This window comes from Lynx canadensis, chromosome F2, assembly GCF_007474595.2.
Source record: "Lynx canadensis isolate LIC74 chromosome F2, mLynCan4.pri.v2, whole genome shotgun sequence".
In the NCBI taxonomy this organism is placed as follows: Eukaryota; Metazoa; Chordata; class Mammalia; order Carnivora; family Felidae; genus Lynx; species Lynx canadensis.
In genome coordinates this window covers 39,164,343-39,183,007 of record NC_044320.2, presented here as the reverse complement: position 1 = coordinate 39,183,007, position 18,665 = coordinate 39,164,343, and the positions used below count along the sequence as shown (strand labels likewise).

The following is an 18,665-nucleotide window of genomic DNA, read 5'->3' as shown; positions in this document are numbered from 1 at the left end:
ATAGTCTCAGGGTGACCTCTGTGGAAACATCCTCTGGGGGCTCTTGTTGGTAGAAAATAAATGTGTTCTCTTTTTAAATTTTTTTTCTTCTCTAAAATAGTACACATATTATTAGTCGTATATGCACTCTTTCGAATACTGCTTAGGTGGAGGACAGAGGAGTTATCAGGTACTGGAACTCATTCCCTGAGTTAATCTAACCTCCAGTTTCCCAACCAAACTACAGCAAAACCTTTAAAAGAAATGATTAAGACAGAGTGGTCACCAACTCTGTTAGTTCATAATGCTCTAGGGTCTTGGTATTTTTTTTTCGTGGTGCCCATAAGCCAAAAGGAATACCTAACTGTCCATTGCATTAAGTAGTCAGGTCCAGAGAATCTAAGAGTACAAGTGAGGATAATAGGGGCGTCTGGGTGGCTTATTTAATTAAGGGGTCGATTCTAGATTTCAGCTTAGGTCATGATCTTTTTGTTTGTTTAAAGTTTATTTTGAGAGAGAGGGAGCACAAGTGGGGAAGGGGCAAAGAGAGAGGGAGAGAGAGAATTCCAAGCAGGCTCCACATTGTCAGCTTATAGCCCAACACGGAGCTTGGACTTACAAGTGACGAGATCCTGACCTGAGCTGAAATCAGGAATCAGGTACTTAACTGACTGAGCCACCCAGGCATCCCGGCTCAGGTCATGATCTTGTGGTTTGTGAGATGGAGCCCCGTGTTGGGCTCTGCCCCTCCCTTGCTCACTCACTCTCTCCCTCTCTCTCAAAATAAATAAATAAACTTGGAAAAAAAGAAAAAGAAATGAGTATAATATATACCAGTTGTTGCTGTGCTTTCCTTGAAATTTTAAAAAATCCCACAGTGTCCCCTCTGAGTCCCTGTGTCACGCTGTTGGGTTCCCTGAGGAGACACACTGTTCCTTTGAGGACATTGTTGTAGAAATCACTTTCCAGATACATATTATATAATACCACATTTTCTCCCCTACTGCCATCAAAATTTGGCCTTAAGAAGAAAAATGTATCAAATACTAAACACGTAGATTATAGAAACAGATTTCCTTCACATTAAAATGTATGCAAATTGAGATTTTAAAAACTATTTTAATCTATGCAGTCTTGTCTTGCTAACACCAGTGAAGATTTGAGTCATGGTAATACCCAGTATTTAGTTAAATCCCAGAGTAGGGAACCTGATTCCTTTGGAATTGGAGCACTTTAAAAGCAGTGAGATTAATATTTAGCCAAGATGATGTCTGAAGTTCTGATTCCAGATAAAAAAAATCATAGACTTTGAGTAATGTAGGAAAATTCCTAACCATTTATGGATACACAGGAAAATTTTAAACATCATAACATAGAGCCTGTTATGCCATGTCACATTGTGGGTGCTAATCCAGGTTAACATTATATACAGGCTTATTACTGTGTTGACTTCAGAAAGTATTTTGCCTTGTGGGGCCCTGTTTTGAGTCTGACTGCTTGAAAAACACAGTTAAGAAAAAAGTCAGGGACCTGATGAAAGCCAGATTATCTCCCCGGCAGCTCTTTCCCTCTGAGGGACCTGAGATTAAGAAAGGCTGACCTTGGACTGTCAGAAAAGCCCCAAAACAAGTTCTTGGTTGGCTGGGGCGGGGCGTGGGGTGGGGTTGCTGGGGGTGGAGTGGAGTGGGATTTAGTAGTGGTCTCAATGACTGTTAAAATTTGTGCATAAAAAATACCCCTGTTTTTCCCCCTGTTGTTGCTTTTATTTCTTTATTATTTTTTCCTCCTGTTGCTTCTAAAAATCAGATGTTCATTCCTTCCTAGGAATAGGTTAGGTATGGTTAGAAACAAGTTCCCGACTAAGTAACATGAGTCCTTTTATCTCCCCCCATGCCCCCAAAGAGAGATTTTTGGTTATACTTCAGAAGAAGGTCCTTCATACTTGAGAAGCTAGACTGATGCCAGGTGAATGTACAGTTCTCATCTTGCAGATTCTTGAGAAAACTCATCACTTTCTGAGACGGTGTAAGGGGGGCTTCCCCAGAAAACTAAGTTACTAGGCTGGCTCTCAAGATCTCTTCCAGTCCTGGGCATCTCGGATTCATTAAACATACTTTACAAACAGCGCACATCTTTGATCACTGTCGTTTGCCTGTAGGAACCAGAGGGTCCAGAAGCAGTGAGGGGTGGGGGGAGAGAAAGGTGCTCTAAGAACACGACTGCTAGAGAGTTTAAAACTGTAGCCTGTGACTTTAGACCCTGAAGCTTCTGGCCTGCTACCTGCTGGAATACAAAAGGGGGATCTTACTTGTAACATCTCAATCGTAGGTGTCCTTTGGCCTTGCAATTTAATAGTTTATATGATCTCCCTAAGCTTCTTTTTTTTCCCCTTGTAATTTTAAAAAGCCAAGGCAGATGTGAGAGGTTGATAGAGATTTGGTAAACTCTCCAATAAGCAGAGAAAGCAGTTAGGAGACTATCTCCAGAGTCAAGGTGACTATGACGATGGAGACGATAAAGGTCTGATCCAAGGCCACGGTGGAGGGAAAGAGGAAGAGGAGAAGGATTTGAGGGAGCTGTAGGTGGTAGAAAATCAAGCTGATAGTCGAGGGGATACGGAGTAAGATGAGTCTCAGGGATATCTCTTGTGTGTGACTGTACATAAAACATAAAACCACTTAGCCTGAGGGTAGGACAGTACCTTGGAAGGTACCTGGTCCAACCACCTTTTGGTGTGCTGTCTCCACGACAGTTCCCACAAATGCCATCCACCTGGGGGCTGAATAATTCCAGCGATGTTCTGCTCTTTGCTTCTATTTTACCTTCCTGCCCTGTAGCTTCAGTAGCATGGCTCTCTCCCCAAACACTTACGTGGTGGTTACCATCTGCCAGGCTCTGTGCTGGGTGCTTTGAGTATATGAGCTCACTTCATCCCCCAAGAGTCCTTGGAGTAGGGTCTCCTAAGCCCTGTGTACAGAAGAGTCCATTGAGGCACCACGGGGGTCACTTCCCGGGATGACGCGGCTGGCGAGCGGCAGGAGGGGCATTACGGACCTGAGTAACCTGGCTTCTGTCTCTTCTTTTTTTTTTTTTAAATTTTTTTTTTTCAACGTTTTTATTTTTATTTTTTTGGGACAGAGAGAGACAGAGCATGAACGGGGGAGGGGCAGAGAGAGAGGGAGACACAGAGTCGGAAACAGGCTCCAGGCTCTGAGCCGTCAGCCCGTCGGGCTCGAACTCACGGACCGCGAGATCGTGACCTGGCTGAAGTCGGACGCTTAACCGACTGCGCCACCCAGGCGCCCCGCTTCTGTCTCTTCTTATGCACCGGCTTCCTCCTAGACTGTCGGCAGACTGCAGCCAGGACCATGTGTTCTCACCTCCCGTGCCTGGCACCTGCCTGAGCGGGGTGAGGAGTGAAGCAGCTACACAGTTCATTGAGCTGATTCTTCTCAAGTCAAGTCACAAACCTTAGAAGCAGCGGTACTTTGTGGGGGGAGTGCACCTGGCTGGCTCAGTTGGTGGAGTTTATGACTCGGGGTTGTAGGTTCGAACCCCATGTTGGGTGTAGAAATTACTTAAAAATAAAGTCTTTTTAAAAATTAATTAAAAAAAAGAAGCCGTGGGACTTTTTTATTTTGCTTGTTTATTTTTGCTTTTTAGCACAGTGGAAGGGATGGGAGGGTGACTTAGAGTGGGAAGAAAAGCAAAGGTTAGAAGGAAGCTTTGTAACGGCAGGGCAGCTGCCTTCTTCAGAGTTGTGCTAAGCAGCCCTACTTCCTGTAACTCAGCCCCACACAGCTTCCCGATTGCTCCCACATTCACACGGCTGGTTGTGCATGAGATTGCACTGGCTGCCCCCGAGATTTCCTCCTGAAAGCTTTTCACCTGCTCTCATGTATGTTCTACGGTTCAAGCTGACCGGATGTGATGTTAACTCAGTTCATGTTTCTTTCCTTCCATTGTAAAATACAGCATTTAAAAAAAATCTCCTGGTCTGCTAGAAAGTATCTCTGACCCATATAACTTTTCAGTTATTTCGACATGGAGCAGTCCAGTCAACATACAAATATTTGAAACCTAAAAGTTCTGGAAGAACATTTCAAATAAACCCAGTTTTCCTTGTGACCCTGGGTAAGAGGCTATTAATCAGTTGCTTAATTGTAATCCTCCTATAATAATAGCAAGTGAGAACAATTAATAGTAGTTTTGCAGTGAACAGAGGATTAAGTTACCCTCAATTTTCATTGCAGTCTACTTTAAAACAACACAGAAATGGACTTACGTATCACCCTTGTCCAAAAAAGAGTGTGTATTGATTTTTGCTCTAGGAACAAATGAGACCTTGGATTTTATTTTTTAACATATTTTAAGAAAAGTTTCTGGGTATGTATTTTAAGGAAGCAATTTTAAAAAATGTATGTTTGTGCAGCATTGTTTTTAACAGCAAAAGTACCCCAAGCTCATTTTTTTTTAACATTTGTTTATTTTTTGGGAGAGAGAGAGCACAGAGAGCAGGGGAGAGGCAGAGAGAAGGGAGGGAGAGAGGATCCAAAGCAAGCTCTGCACTGACAGCAGAGACCCTAATGTGGGGGCTCGAACCCACGAATCGTGAAATCATGACCTGAGCCGAAGTCGGACACCTAACTGACTGAGCCACCCAGGCACCCCTAAGCTCATTTTCTAATAATTAGAGACTGGTTTGGTTAAATAAGGATATATCCACTTGACAAAATGTCATTATTGTCATGAAAATTATTACGAACAGTTTAACAACAGACGAAAGGCTTGAGATGCTTTGAAAAGCAGAATATGGAAGTTGGTAGTGCACTTATAGCTATGAAAAAATGACGCTTGTAGGCACAAATTACGCTGTAATAGAAAATTAAACATTGCTTCATTGGATGCTGGAAATGAAAGCAGGAGACATTTCTCCCTTTCCACTGACGCAAGGGAGGGAGGGAGGTGTACAGGGAAGGGGGATCTGGGTAAAATGGGAAGCTGAGATCTGAGGTACTGAGCGTTCTTCCTGCCGCCTTGGCCGCCTCTGGAAGGAGCGGTGTAGAATCATTAAGGAGGAGCACAGTAGGTGGCGTAGCACATCAGGCTGGGGTCGCTGCGGAGAGGAAGTAGCTGGGATGCCTTTCATAGACAGCATGATAGCAGGCCGGCCATCCCTTCCATTTCCTCTGTAGTTAAATGAGGTGTTTTTTTTTTAGACAAAAGTACAGGTTTTTAAAGGTGTATTCATTTAGATAGCGTTATTTAAATATTAGATATTTAAGTGCTCAAAACCATTTTAACTTTCAGTTTGGGCAGCTATGTTAATTTGGTATTTCCAGACCAAATAACTCACTGGTGAGAATTTTTGACCCAATTTGAAATATTTGAAGTATGAGTTCTTTCTATATGCTGGATATAATCTGTAAAAGAGTCTGAGTAGCTTCTCTATTGAGAATTAAGAGAAATAATGACTTCCTCCTATAATATCAAGTAATTGCAGTTTATAGTAGTTTTGCAGTGAATTGAGGATAAAATCTTCTATTTTACTTGCCTTTGGAAATGATTCCTTATTATGTAGGCAGACAGGGCTCAGTGGGGATTTCTTACAAGAACCTCCCAAAAAGTCTGTTTATGTTCTCTCCGCCTCCTGGCATGTTGGAAACAAGATGCCATCAGTTGTAAATTGCACCGTTATTTCAGGTACTGCTTATTGTAAGGTGCTGTCGATTACAAGGTGAAGCCTCCATTCAGGGGTTAAAATGTGTGAAAATGTGTATCTTAGAGATAAAAAATGTGATTATGTGTATGTTTACTTATTTATATCATACGTGAGGATATTAAAAAAGTTTGGAAATAGCTAACCTAGGTTCCTTAAAGATAGCCCAGACTTTATGTCCGTGGTGACCCTGTCCCAAATGCCCAAATGGTTATTTCTGTTAATCGTGAAGATTCGTAAGCCAGCTGTCTCTCCTTTCCTGTTTGGCATGAGTAAGGAAAAGCTCGTCTAAACAGGCCAATATGGTGTGGCCAATGTACAAGGTACACTGTAACTGTATATACATTGTGGACCATGTGGGATGTAAGAAATGGTGAAGAAGAGAAAATATTTTGACTTCTTGGAATTAATTTAAAAGAACCTTTGGAAGACCTAAGTGCCTCAATTCTGAGATTGTTTTGAGGCCGTGTAATTTCATATCTGACATTATTCTGTCTTCCAAGGGCAGAAATCAGGGTAATGCTTTTCCTGAGTACGGGCAAAGGCAAACTTTCTATAAAGAGCCAGAGAGTAAATACTTTAGGCTTTGTGAGCCAGATGGTCTCTGTCATAACTATTCAGGCCTGCTGTCCTAGTGTGAAGCCAGCTGTAGATAATACATAGATGAGTAAGTATGGCTGTGTTCCCATAAAACCTCATTTATGGGTGCTGAAATTTGAATTTTATGTAATGTTCACAGATCACAAAGCATTTCTTTCTTTTAAACTGTTAAAAAATGTAAAAACCATTCATAGGTTATAGGCCACACAAAAAACAGGTGGCAGGCCAGATTTGGCCCACGTAGTTCACAGACCTCTGCTTTAGTGGAAGTTTAAGCCAAGTTCTCTAGGCATTTGTAGGACAACTGTTGGAACCATCCCGGGGAGTTTAAGAATCCCAACTTTTGGCCTTGGTAGATCTCAGAGTTAAGCTTTTTCTCCTGCAGGTGGGTTCACAAACAGCACTTAACCCTTTGGCGTTTGTAAAGGACAGCTTTTTCCTGAGAAAGTTTTAATTCTCACCTATTTGTTGTTTTGCCTCTAGATTAAATCAAGCTTACATTTTCTACAAACTCTAGTAGAAAATCAATAAAAGAATAATTTGTTTGCAAAATAGTCACACAGCCTTGAAAAATAGTAGCTAAAGCTATTATGTGTTAGTATATATTACCCACTGTCTTTTATATAAAGATTTATTCCATAAGGTTTTTAAAAAAATTTTTTTAATGTTTATTTTTGCAAGAGAGAGTGAGCAGGGGTTGGGGAGAAGCAGAAGGAGGAGACACAGAACTCAACGCAGGCTCCAGGCTCCACACTCCACACAGAACCCAACGCGGGGCTTGAACCCACGAACTGTGAGATCACAACCCAAGCCGAAGTTGGACACTTAACCGACTGAGCCACCCAGGTGCCCCTAAAGTCTTTTTTTTTTTTTTTTAATGTTTATTCATTTTTGAGAGAGGGAGAGAGGCAGGCAGAGAGGGAGGGAGACAGAGGATCCGAAGAGGATCTGAAGAGGGCTCCGTGCCAACAACAGAGAACCTGATGGGGGCTCGAATTCATGAACCACGAGATCATGATCTTAGCCGAAGTTGGATTCTTAACCAACTGAGCCACCCAGGCTCCATAAAGTCTTGTTTTAGTTTACTATCACAAAAAAGTAGGGGCTCCCGGGTGGCTGAGTCGGTTAAGCGTCTGACTTTAATTTCGGCTTGGGTGGTGATCTCATGGTTTGTGAGTTCAAGCTCCACGTCGGGCTCTCTGCTGTCAATGCAGAGCCTGCTTGGGATCCTCTGTCCCCCTCTCTCTCTGGCCCTCCCCTGCTTGCACACGCTCACACTCTCTCTCTCCTTCTCAAAAATGAGTAAACATTAAAAAATTTTTAAAAAGAAAAAAGTAACACACCTTTCTCTCTCTCCCTGCCTCTCTTTTCCTTTCTTTCTGTATCTATCTATCTATCCATTCATATATGGAAAAAAAACTTCTTGACCCAATTAATTTCCATTTTGTCTTATTTCTAGGTCATTTCAACACTCGTTTGTCTTATTTTGCAGTATGACCAATACTGCAAGCCACAACATCCTTTCAAAACTGTGTGGGATAAAGTGATTTGTTGAGCCTGAGTACATTCCATGTACTAATAAGCACATTGCTGAGGTTTATTTATTTCACTAACCTTGTGAGAGAAACGCTGTTATGGCCCCTGTTTATAGATGGAGAAAAGTAGGGCTTTAAGAGCTCCGTGGCCGGCCCGAGGCCTCGGAGCTGGGACTGGTAGACCCAGATGGTCTGCCCCACAGCCCATGCTCTTAGCCACTACCCCAGCGGGCCTCAGGCTTCTCGACATGGTGGCAAACAGGAAGAAACAGTGTTTGCATGGCACACTCTTGGGAATGGATACTGGTTGAGAAGCTCTTCCCCATGGAAAATAAATTCTGTTCATCAGCCCCCCTCAGCTAGCAGATGATCTGTCTGCTGGTTCAGGCCTTGTATGGTTCAGTTAGTGCGGTATTCTCAGTACCTGGCACACAGCAGCACCAACACTCATTGATGAAATGAATGGAAAACATTTAATAAATCATTTGTCTTGCTCTCTTTTTTATTCATTTGGTGGAAATCACTTAGGTGATGTGAACCAGACCAGCTCCATGCCTATACCCCCGACCGTCCAGTTGTCATCCACAAAAGAGCACGCTGCGGAGCTCACACTATTTCTTCCGTATCTGCTGCTTTTCTTCCATTCCAGTGAATGGTAGCAATGTCTACCTTGTCACCTTGGCCAGTCATCTTTAAACTTGTTACGATTAGTCCTTTAGTCTTTTCAGCTCTACTTTTCAGTTTTCTTCTCTCTGTTGCTGCCAGACTGATGTAAATCATAAAACTGATTTGTCAACCCTTTATTTAAAAGTCTTCATAGGGGGCACCTGGGTGGCTCAGTTGGACGAGTGTCTGACTCTTGGTTTCAGCTCAGGTTGTGAACCCAGGGTCGTGGAATCAAGCCTTGCACCAGTTTCCACACTGAACATGGAGCCTGCTTAAGATTCTCTCTCTCTCTCTCTCTCTCTCTCTCTCTCTCTCTCTCTCTCTCCCCCTCTCTCTATTCCCCTTCCTCCTTCCCCCCCCCCCCACTCACACATTCACACACTCTCTCCAAAAGAAAAAACAAAAAATTAAAAAAGTCTTCAGGGGCTCCTGGGTGGTTCTGTCAGTTGAACGTCCACCTTCATTTCAGGGCATGATCTCCTGGTTCATGAGTTCCAGCCCCACATCGGGCTCTGTGCTGACAGCTCAGAGCCTGGAGCCTGCTTCGGATTCTGTGTCTCCTCTCTCTCTGCTCCTCTTCCGCTCACACTCTCTCTCTCTCTCTCGTGCACGCACAAAAATAAACATTAAAAAAATTTTTTTTAAGTCTTCAGGGGGTTCTGTGCCACTTATTATTACTGCAACATTTCTCCACTGTGGGTTACTCCACTTTGCTGTGTGATGGCTATTTGTGACTTGTGGGGTGGTTTGGTATTGTTTCCCTCTTAATAAATAGGAACAGATTCAGGATTTACCCCTACAATAACCTCAGTCTCAGCTGCACGCATTCTAGTATTTCCTTGAAACGAGAGGAGGGAGCAGAATCCTAACTTCGTCCTGCCAACTCTATCTTATTTGTGAAGCAGCTTTGAGGGACTGTTACTGATGTGTTGTCAACAGCGGCTGCTCTCACTCTCGTGAGCTGTCGTGCTTTCACAAATGCCAGGCCCCTTCACGAAAACCACCCCCTCCCTCCCCCGAGGAGCCAAAACAAGAAAAGTCTAAATTCACAGTGGTATTTTCTTGGCTTTTTCATGTTTTGTGGGGAGAGGAGGGCGGTTGATTTTGTAAAAACAATCTGTGCCTCCTCAGTTACCAAAGACCCGTATCCACCCCCCCGCCCCAAAATGGCGAGGACTGCTGGTTTCTATGAAAGAAGGTGCCACTTCCCTGCCATTGCTTCCAAGACCAGCTGGGGTCCCGCCTGTAGCTCCAGACTCATCCGTTGTAATCCCACCTCACGCACCCAGGTCTCCAGGCAGCAAACTACCTAAACCTTCCTGGGTGTGCCTGGGTCTTTCATGACACGCAGTTTGCGTGTACTTTTCCCCCCTCCCGGGATGACCCCTGCTGTTGACATAGGCCATCCTGCTCCACATTTCAGCCCATCATCATCTCTGCCTTCAGCCCAGCTGCCCTCTGATAGGTGCCCCCATGTACGTGGGTAAGGCATGAGTGCTGGCTATGGTGTTTTCAACCAAACCTTGCCGTGGATTTTAGAATTATAACTATATGCCCACATCTCTTACAGTAAGAATGGCATCCACTTTTCATGGACAAATAGTGTCTTTTCTCATCATTCAGTTACTTTTGTTTAGATTTGGTAAAGGAGGACGTGGGAGGTGTGGGGACGGCAAATCCTATAGTAGGGGGAGATGAGTATACTGTCTGCTCCTAGCTTTTGAGGTAAAAGGAATCATGAGCTGGCTTGTTTCCAAAGGAGTTTCTCGGCACAACCTTAGGACTATTCTTCCATACTCCAGAACAGGAATATCTTCAGGATTCTTTTTTTTTTTTTTTCAACGTTTATTTATTTTTGGGACAGAGAGAGACAGAGCATGAACGGGGGAGGGGCAGAGAGAGAGGGAGACACAGAATCGGAAACAGGCTCCAGGCTCTGAGCCATCAGCCCAGAGCCTGACGCGGGGCTCGAACTCCCGGACCGCGAGATCGTGACCTGGCTGAAGTCGGACGCTTAACCGACTGCGCCACCCAGGTGCCCCTCTTCAGGATTCTTGAGAGAGGATCCATGTCAGATAGGTTGTTGGTTCAGTGACCTTCCCTCATGGGTATTTATCCAGTCATCTGTTTGCCTCAACAAGCAGGGCCCAGAGCAGCTTCAATTTTAGCCTCTAACACTCTCTGCAACCACCAGAACTGGGGCAGGAAGAGAGAACTTCTTTTCTAACCCAAGGAAATAACAATGTGAGTAGAGGGCTTACTGGTGTCACTTTCCTGAGGAGAGCGTGCTGCGTAGGTGAGCTAGTTTAAGATAAAATAATACTGTTTCAATTGTCTGGCTGTAGTTGGAAAATCGCTGCCATTCATTGAGCATCCAAATGCTAATCCTGTCCTGCACATTAGCATTATGTTAACTCCCTTAAATCCTTATAACACCCTTTCAAAGGGAACTTGTCGTGGTCTTCATTGTATAGATCTGCAGACTGAAGTTCAGGTAGATTTCATAACCCAAGGATCATAAATCACAGAGCTAGAATTTGAACCCGGGTCTGATACCAGATCCTGATGGCTATCCACCGCCATATTGCCTCTAGAATATGGTCATGGCCACACATCAACTAAGTGATAGAACTCACATTTGAATACCTCTTTGTCTAAGAACAAGCTCTGAGAGAGGGATACAGAAGTGTGAGACTCCTGCTTTTTAGGAACTCTTTGGAGAGGAGAAAGGTAAGTGTATATGAGACTATTAATAGTACAAGATAATATACAATTGATAACTTACATAAGTGCTTCAGGAAAGTGATTTTGTGGTTTGAGTTCAGAGGGTCATATTATAATTACTGCCATTTCCAGTGTTGTTCTTACGACTTTATATCATCTATAAAGAATATGAAAATCTATCATTGTGGTGTTTTTATCTCAAGAACTTATTGTACTGTGATTGTACAGCATAATTAAGTGGAGAAGAGTGTAATCGAGGCTGGAACATTTCAGATCTCCATATTAGAAGTGAATTTAACATGAGCCTGGGGTTGTTTGGGTTTGTATGGAGTGACAGGAAAGGAGCGTTCCAGGAGAGAAAAATCACAAGAAGGAGTCAGATCGGTAATGAGCGCGCTATGCCAGGAATCCTGGGAATAGATGGGATGGGGTAGGGTAGGGTGGGGTCAGATACGGGGCTGCTGTTGACCTGGGCATGAGTAGCGGGAAGAACACGGTAAAAGAGGGAATTGTTCGTTTTCCTGTTGCACACATTTGTTTCCTTGGGGGTACCTCAGGGCACCATAGTTCTCTAGTTTTCTTTGGAGTGTGGGGTGCTCTGCACTATGTTCCGGTGTGGAGGTTGGGACTCACAGGACTGGAGGGGAGTCTCAGGTGGGTGTGAGGGCTGGTCCTGATCACCCTCTCTGTGGGAGCATGTTGCACCTGAGGTAATAACTTCAGCCAGCACAGTGCTCCCCAGTTGCTTTGTTAAGTGTCTGTACTGCTGGGGGCCAAGCCCTCCCACCCTTCCCTGCTCTGAGAGTTGCAGATCTGGCCAGTCAAGCTCATCTTCCAGGCCCCCTGCAGAAGCTCCTGTCAAATCCACAACTTGCCTCCAGCCAGCAGGAATGACGCAGCCCTTAGCCTGCCCACCACCCTCAGGTTGAAAGTTGCCCCTTCGCCTGGGTGGCGCAGTCGGTTAAGCGTCCGACTTCAGCCAGGTCACGATCTCGCGGTCCGTGAGTTCGAGCCCCGCGTCAGGCTCTGGGCTGATGGCTCGGAGCCTGGAGCCTGTTTCCGATTCTGTGTCTCCCTCTCTCTCTGCCCCTCCCCCGTTCATGCTCTGTCTCTCTCTGTCCCAAAAATAAAAAATTAAAAAAAAAAAAAAAAAAAAGAAAGTTGCCCCTTGATGACGGACTTCGACTTCAATGCTGCCATGATTACTCTTTCATTTTTTAAATGTTATTTGTGTTGTTAACATAGTATTACATATACATAGCTGAAGATCCTGCACAGAAAGATTGCTTTCTTACTTATCCTGCCCAGCTCTTGCCTGTTACCCCAGCAGTAAGTGCTGCAGGCTCTTTTTCTTGTTTCTGCTAGTGTTTACCTCTGTATTTTAAAATAGTGTCTACCTTGCTGTTTGGTCATCTGCTCAAGATCTCTTTTGACTTCTTGTTGTTGGATAGGATTTAACTCTCACTCTCCTCCTCATGTTCCTTGCTTCCCTTGTCCTCCTCGTACAGTCATATCAGATTTTCTGGTGCCGCCATCAGTCAGTGTTTACTTTGGATGGTGCACATACGTGAATATTGTTCAGTGCAGAGCTCTGTGGTATACATTTTCTTGTATAGTTTTTGTTTTTTCCCAGTAAACATTTGCCTTGTTTTTTCAGCTGCCATGTTTTTTTCCTGTTACCTAAGCCCCCATCCTTTCTGTGTGGCTATTAGATCTGTCAACCACCTACTAATACTATTTTCCAAGTATTTTGACTGTGTAAGGTCATCTGTCAGTTCTCTTTTTTTCCTAGGGTTTCTCCTCCCCCTGCCCCAGCGTGGACAAGGTGCCACACAGCCATCGTCCTGGTCACTGGTTTCAGTTTAATTTACATTGCCCTGGTAGGATGCAGGGGCCAGGAAGCAGCCTTCTGGTGCACTTTACCTTGTACCTCATATTGATCTCTGGTCTTAGACATGTATGTAACTTACATATAATACTTTGGGGAGGCGTGTGTGTAAAGCTGACAACTGTAGAGTTCCATGTAAGCTTTTAATGCCTAAGCTCTACTATTATGGTTGAAGTCCAACTCTAACCATAGTACCCAAACATCTCCTGTTTTTACCAATAAATAGTTCTTTTCTCTCGACCATTTTATCATCTCTTAGTATTTGATGGAATGAATTCATTTCCCAAATTTTAATGACTTGTGGATTTATGGAATCCTTCTATGAAATCACTTCTGTGTTACATTTTTTGACCTTTGGTGTTAATTTATTTCTCCCTCCAACTGTTTTATGTATTGATGTATTTGCTGTGTTGAACTGCAATGACCAGGGAGCTGCTTTCCCACAAGCACAGTGTCACTTAGCAAGGTAACTCCCAACGAAAGAGACACTACGGACACACAGACTCTAATCTTCCTAGTGAACAGCTGCCTTCTGGGGTCACTGGCAAGAGGGATTTTCCCCTCTGCATGGAAGAAAGTGACACGATCACACAGTCACCCTGTGGTTGAGCTCCCATTAAGACAAACTCCAAGGGACTGTACTTAGATTAGAATTTCATTAGATTGAATATTGCTTGAAGTCAAGTCCTCTGTGGTTGAGATTTGTAACGTCTCTGTGTTTGTCTACTCGTCTAGCAGCTGCCGTTTTCCAGGCAGTGCCTTTAGTTTGAAGTAGGACATGACCTATATTCTTAGTCCTCAGAGATTATTTTTGTAGTCATTCATTGTGAATGACTAAATTTTTAAAAATGAAAGACTGAGTTTAACTAAAAGCCAACTTCTAAAAATGTCAAAGTAATTGGATTTCAACCAGTTTTGTTATGTGGCATCTTAATTGGCATGTTCCATCTTAATTGACTCTACAGTTGTTTTTTCAGATTTCTAAGTACTTTATTGATCTTTAGAAGAAAAGGACAACAGGAAGTGTTTTTAGTCAGCATTGTCAGACTGTAATAGAAACAGTATGGCAGTCCCATGTCACCAACCCTTCCTTGAAATTGTCAATAATATTAACGTCATTTCGATTAAAAAAAATAACTCTATTCCTTCAGAATGTAAAACCGATTCCATTTGGATGACTTTCAGTGAAAAGAGCGTGAGGTACTGTGTGAAGACCATCTTCAGTGTGGTTGTGGGGACGCGAGGATAGGTGAGACTGTCACGAGCCCCGCTGAAAGGGCAAACTTGTCACCCGGCCTCGTGACTTTGGATGAAGGGTCCAAGGCAATAGGAATATTTGAGACAAAAGGCCAATATTGGGATGTGAAGATAACTGTTGTAAAATGAAACTGTAAAACAAGTTTGAAGGGGCACCCGGGTGGCTCAGTCGGTCGAATGTCAGATTCTTGATTTCGGCTCAGGTCATGATCTCATGGTTCATGAGTTCGAGCCCTGCATCAGGTTCTGCACACTGACCGCCTGCAGAGCCTGCTTGGGATTCTCCCTCTCTCTCTGCCCCTGCCCCCACTCGCACTCTCTATGTCCCTTTCAAAATAAATAAATAAACTTAAAAATATAATAATAATACGAGTTTGAAGACAAATCACAAGAAATAGTGACAAACTGCCAAACTTAATGTGAAAGTAGGTATATTTTGACAAACAAAATTACAAAGTTACAGTACTTTTTTCTTTTTTTTAAAAAATTTCAGGGGCCCCCTGGTGGCTCAACTGTTTAAGTGGCAACTTTGACTCAGGTCATGATCTCGTAGCTCGTGGGTTCAAGCCCCGCATCAGGCTCGGTGCTGACAGCTCAGAACCTGGAGCCTGCTTCAGATTCTGTGTCTCCCTCTCTCTCCTGCTGTCTCTCTCTCTCAAAATAAACATTAAAAAAATTTTTTTAAATTTCATGTTTAATCTTTGGTGTACATTTTTGGAGAATCTGAGTGTTGTGTTTTGCTCAGGAAAGAAAATTAATTGGATACAATGGCTTGATTTCAGTCCTTTTTTAGTAGCCCTGCTGTGTTTTAGAGTAATTTCTCCAAGGATAATGATAGATAGGAGCCAGTTCGTTATTTAATGAGGCCGAGGAGCATCATGCTGAAGCTCAGTCGTGGAAAATGTAAATGTTTTTAGTGTCGATCCCAGCTGTTGCCAGCGGTTCTAAGTAGCCACATCGAATGTGCACACACGCACACACACACCTATGTGCTGACACAGGGAGCAGAGCTGTGGCTTTGTTGTAGAGAGTACACTTTTCTCCCATGTCAGGCCGAGACCTTTAGGATCCCTCGTCAAGATGCTCCTGCCAGTTACTGGGTAAAGCCTGCTCGTGAAAGACAGGGCTCCGGTCATGCTCTGACCCTTGTCCGTCTTTCCTTCCGGTCCCAGAAGGTACTCTACGTTCAGGTTTCCTCCCTTTGCCGGTGCTCTTACCTGTCTACCTGCAGCACCTCCTCTTTGCTCTGGGCCTGAGGCCACGTATCCTCCTGAGAGGCCTAAAGGAGTTTTCCGTGTGCGTTCTTTAACATCCTGTTCACACCCATGCATTGATCGTGCCTGATTTTACCTGTTTCACCTCCAGTCCTCTGTTAATGACTCTTTATGAAATTTTCTCTGTTCAAATGACTGGGTGGTTTCCAGTCTCCTAATTGGCCTCTAGCCAGTGTAGATGTCCTCTGCCTAGAATGCCCGGCTGCACGTCTCCCTCTGATGTACCATACAGACTCTCCCAGGGCCAGCCCAGGGGATGCCTCCATCATTTATTCTACAAACATCTGAGTTCCTACTAGCGAATAGGGACTGGGGCCATCTCTGGGGCTAAGTGAGACGGGGCTGCACCTCAAGAGGAGCTCCCAGACTGGAAGAAGAGAAAAATCAGCAATCAGGTGTGTTAAGAGAGGGAAGAGTGTGCCTGTGTGTGGTATTGGGGGAATGGGGTGTGACAAAAACTTAAAAAGAAAATTTTAATGTCCCTATGGAAGCTAAAGGGATAAATAAATGAAAAGGCAGGAAATTGACTTTTACATTTATTTACTACTTTCAGTTTAAGTGATGTCCATAATTTTGTTCTGTTCCATTTGTGAATGAATATTCTTCCTCTTTCCACAAAGCACTTGAGGTGGGTAAGGTTTTCGTTCATCTCATCTCTCAATTCCTAAGGGCACAGACTGTCTTTTATTTTAATTATCTTGTACCCATAATGCCTGTCATTCAGTAGGTGCATAATAAATGTTGATTGAATCAAGGTTAATTATATTGAGTTGCTATTCCCTGGTTGGTTTTTTACTCCCCAAATCAGTCAGTGTTTTCTTATGTTGACAGCTCATGAACAATTAGAAGTGCTTGATTTTGTACCTGAAATGTGAACAGAAAGGTTGTCCATCAACATGAGTGTTTATTCTTATTTATTTCTCTTCACCCATTGACAGATAATATCGACCATCTCAGGGGTGCATCAAGCAGTGTTAGGTATTTGATAGACCTCGGTATCCACCTATTATGGCTGCAGAAATGTAGGTTAAGTAACTTACCACGGCTGTGCCGGTAAACTGTGGCTGATCTCAACCATGAGTGTGGCTCCTGTGGTCAGTTAGGTGCCTGCCCCAATTGTGTGCACACGTGGAACTCACCCAGAAGCCTTTCGTGCTCTGGAGAGCCACAGTCGCCTGCTTCCTAGTCCTAGCGACACAGTCCTGTGTCCCTCCAGGCACTTGTGAACAGGGTGAGGAGAACCTACAGAAGGGCCAAAAGTCTCTTCCCATTTTCTTCCTTAAGAAAAAGTCTCTCATCGAAGGGTAGCCACTTGCTGGCAAGTTGATCTTTGGTACCGGCTATGGTAAACATTTAATTGCATGAAGTTCCTTTAAAGTTAAAGCTCAGGGGAATGTATGTGCACCTTTACACACTAACCCTTGTCTTCTCTGTTTCTTCTCAGGTGCTGTTACCCCCTTACGACGATGCCACTGTGAATGGCGCGTCCAAGGAGCCACCACCCCCTTATGTGTCTGCCTAAGCCTGAAAGTGGGGCAGAGCTGAGCGCAGCGGCTTGATTTTCTGACGTCAGAGCAATAGTTCTTTCATTTCACTTCTGGGATGAGTTCTCTGAGCTTATTTGTTGCTGAAACGCTACAGTTTTAAAATTTAGATGTTCAGTTGAATCCCTCTTTAGTTTTAAAGATACGCTTCAGCTAGAGCACTGTGATAGACTCACTGTAGAATTCTTTGTGTAGGGGTGGGGCGCAGCGGGCTTACCTAGTCTTCCCTGGTTTTCCCTAGACATTGAAACTTCCCAGCAGTGTGGATGAACCTGGAGTCAGAGAAGTCTGTACCTGCTGGGCCCCAGAGTCGGGGGGAATTAGTCATCCTTTTTCTCTGTCTTCCCTCTGTCTCTTTTCAAAGTGTAAAATAAAATCAAAATTAGACGATGCTTTTCTTAAGCCATTCCAGTGTTTGAACAAACCCTTATGGAACAGGAATGTCAACTGTGTAATCATTGCTCTAATTAGATAAATAGGAGTCCGTATCTATATAAATAAAACAAGAATTTCCTTAAGATTCTTTTTGACTTAAAGTCAGTGACAGTTTGTATCTGCTGTTCAAGGATTTGGTCCATGGGCTAAATTGACACCCTTCAGCAATCCCAGCCAGTGACGGCAGCCGCCATCCGATGGCTGTTCTTGCACACCCCGTGTCGGGGGTCGTGGAGTGGCATGTCCCATCTGTGTTACAGAGGTGGAACTGATTTGTTTAGTTTCGCATGGTATCTGGTGCTTCCTTCCTCCTGGCTTCCCATCCCTACCCAGGACCCTTCTCGTTAAGTATTTGCCTAATAGTATGAAACAAGATTTTCTTCTTCTCTCCCTGCAAGGAACATCCTACTGTTTTGAGATTCTGAGTATGCCTTGTCATCTTTGAAACATAAGACGGTCTTCAGAAAAATGAGGAAGGGTGCTTTTCTTGTGGAATGCTCGTATCTCGACTGTCTGAATTTCAAGGGACTTTTATACATTTCATATATTCAGAAGTCACAGTTCTCCTGTTTGTTCATTGTTGAGTGTGCTGTAAATGAAGGCTTTGCAATTAAAGTGACATTTGCCCACATCTGAGAAAATAACCTTTTGACTCTGTGGTCATCGTACCTAGGGACCCTTCCCACCCACATGTGGCCATGCCGACACACGTAGTTTGGCCTGAGGAGGCAGCTTTACAGCTTGTTTCACACATATGTATTTTTTAATATTTCAGTGCTGATAAAATCAGAGCATCTTAGGCCAAGAGAAATGGAGCCAAACTGACCCGAGCTTCGAACGTTCCTAAACCCCACCTCTGCCGAGCCCCGCGTGCTCGGCTGTTTTGCGTATGGTTGTTTAGGTTCATGGTGTACTTTTAATAAGCAGTTCAGATTTTACTCCATGCCAAGGGAGATTAAACGAGAGAGGTGGGAGAGGAGATTTTTATCCCTGAGAATCAGCCTCGGTGATTTCTCTTGGTATATCTCGTGAGTGTTCTTTATA

At 43.8% G+C, this 18,665-nt stretch overlaps 1 protein-coding gene across 1 annotated transcript in view; it reads left to right on the top strand.

Moving 5' to 3' along the window:
* The window catches only part of LAPTM4B (lysosomal protein transmembrane 4 beta), a 79,662-nt gene extending 61,410 nt beyond the window's left edge, over positions 1–18,252 (top strand). The window contains exon 7 of the mRNA XM_030304049.1: positions 17,087–18,252. Coding sequence (XP_030159909.1) covers positions 17,087–17,164 — 78 coding nt within the window. The 3' untranslated portion in view covers positions 17,165–18,252. The remainder of the gene's footprint in view (positions 1–17,086) is intronic.
* Positions 18,253–18,665: the final 413 nt, after the last annotated feature.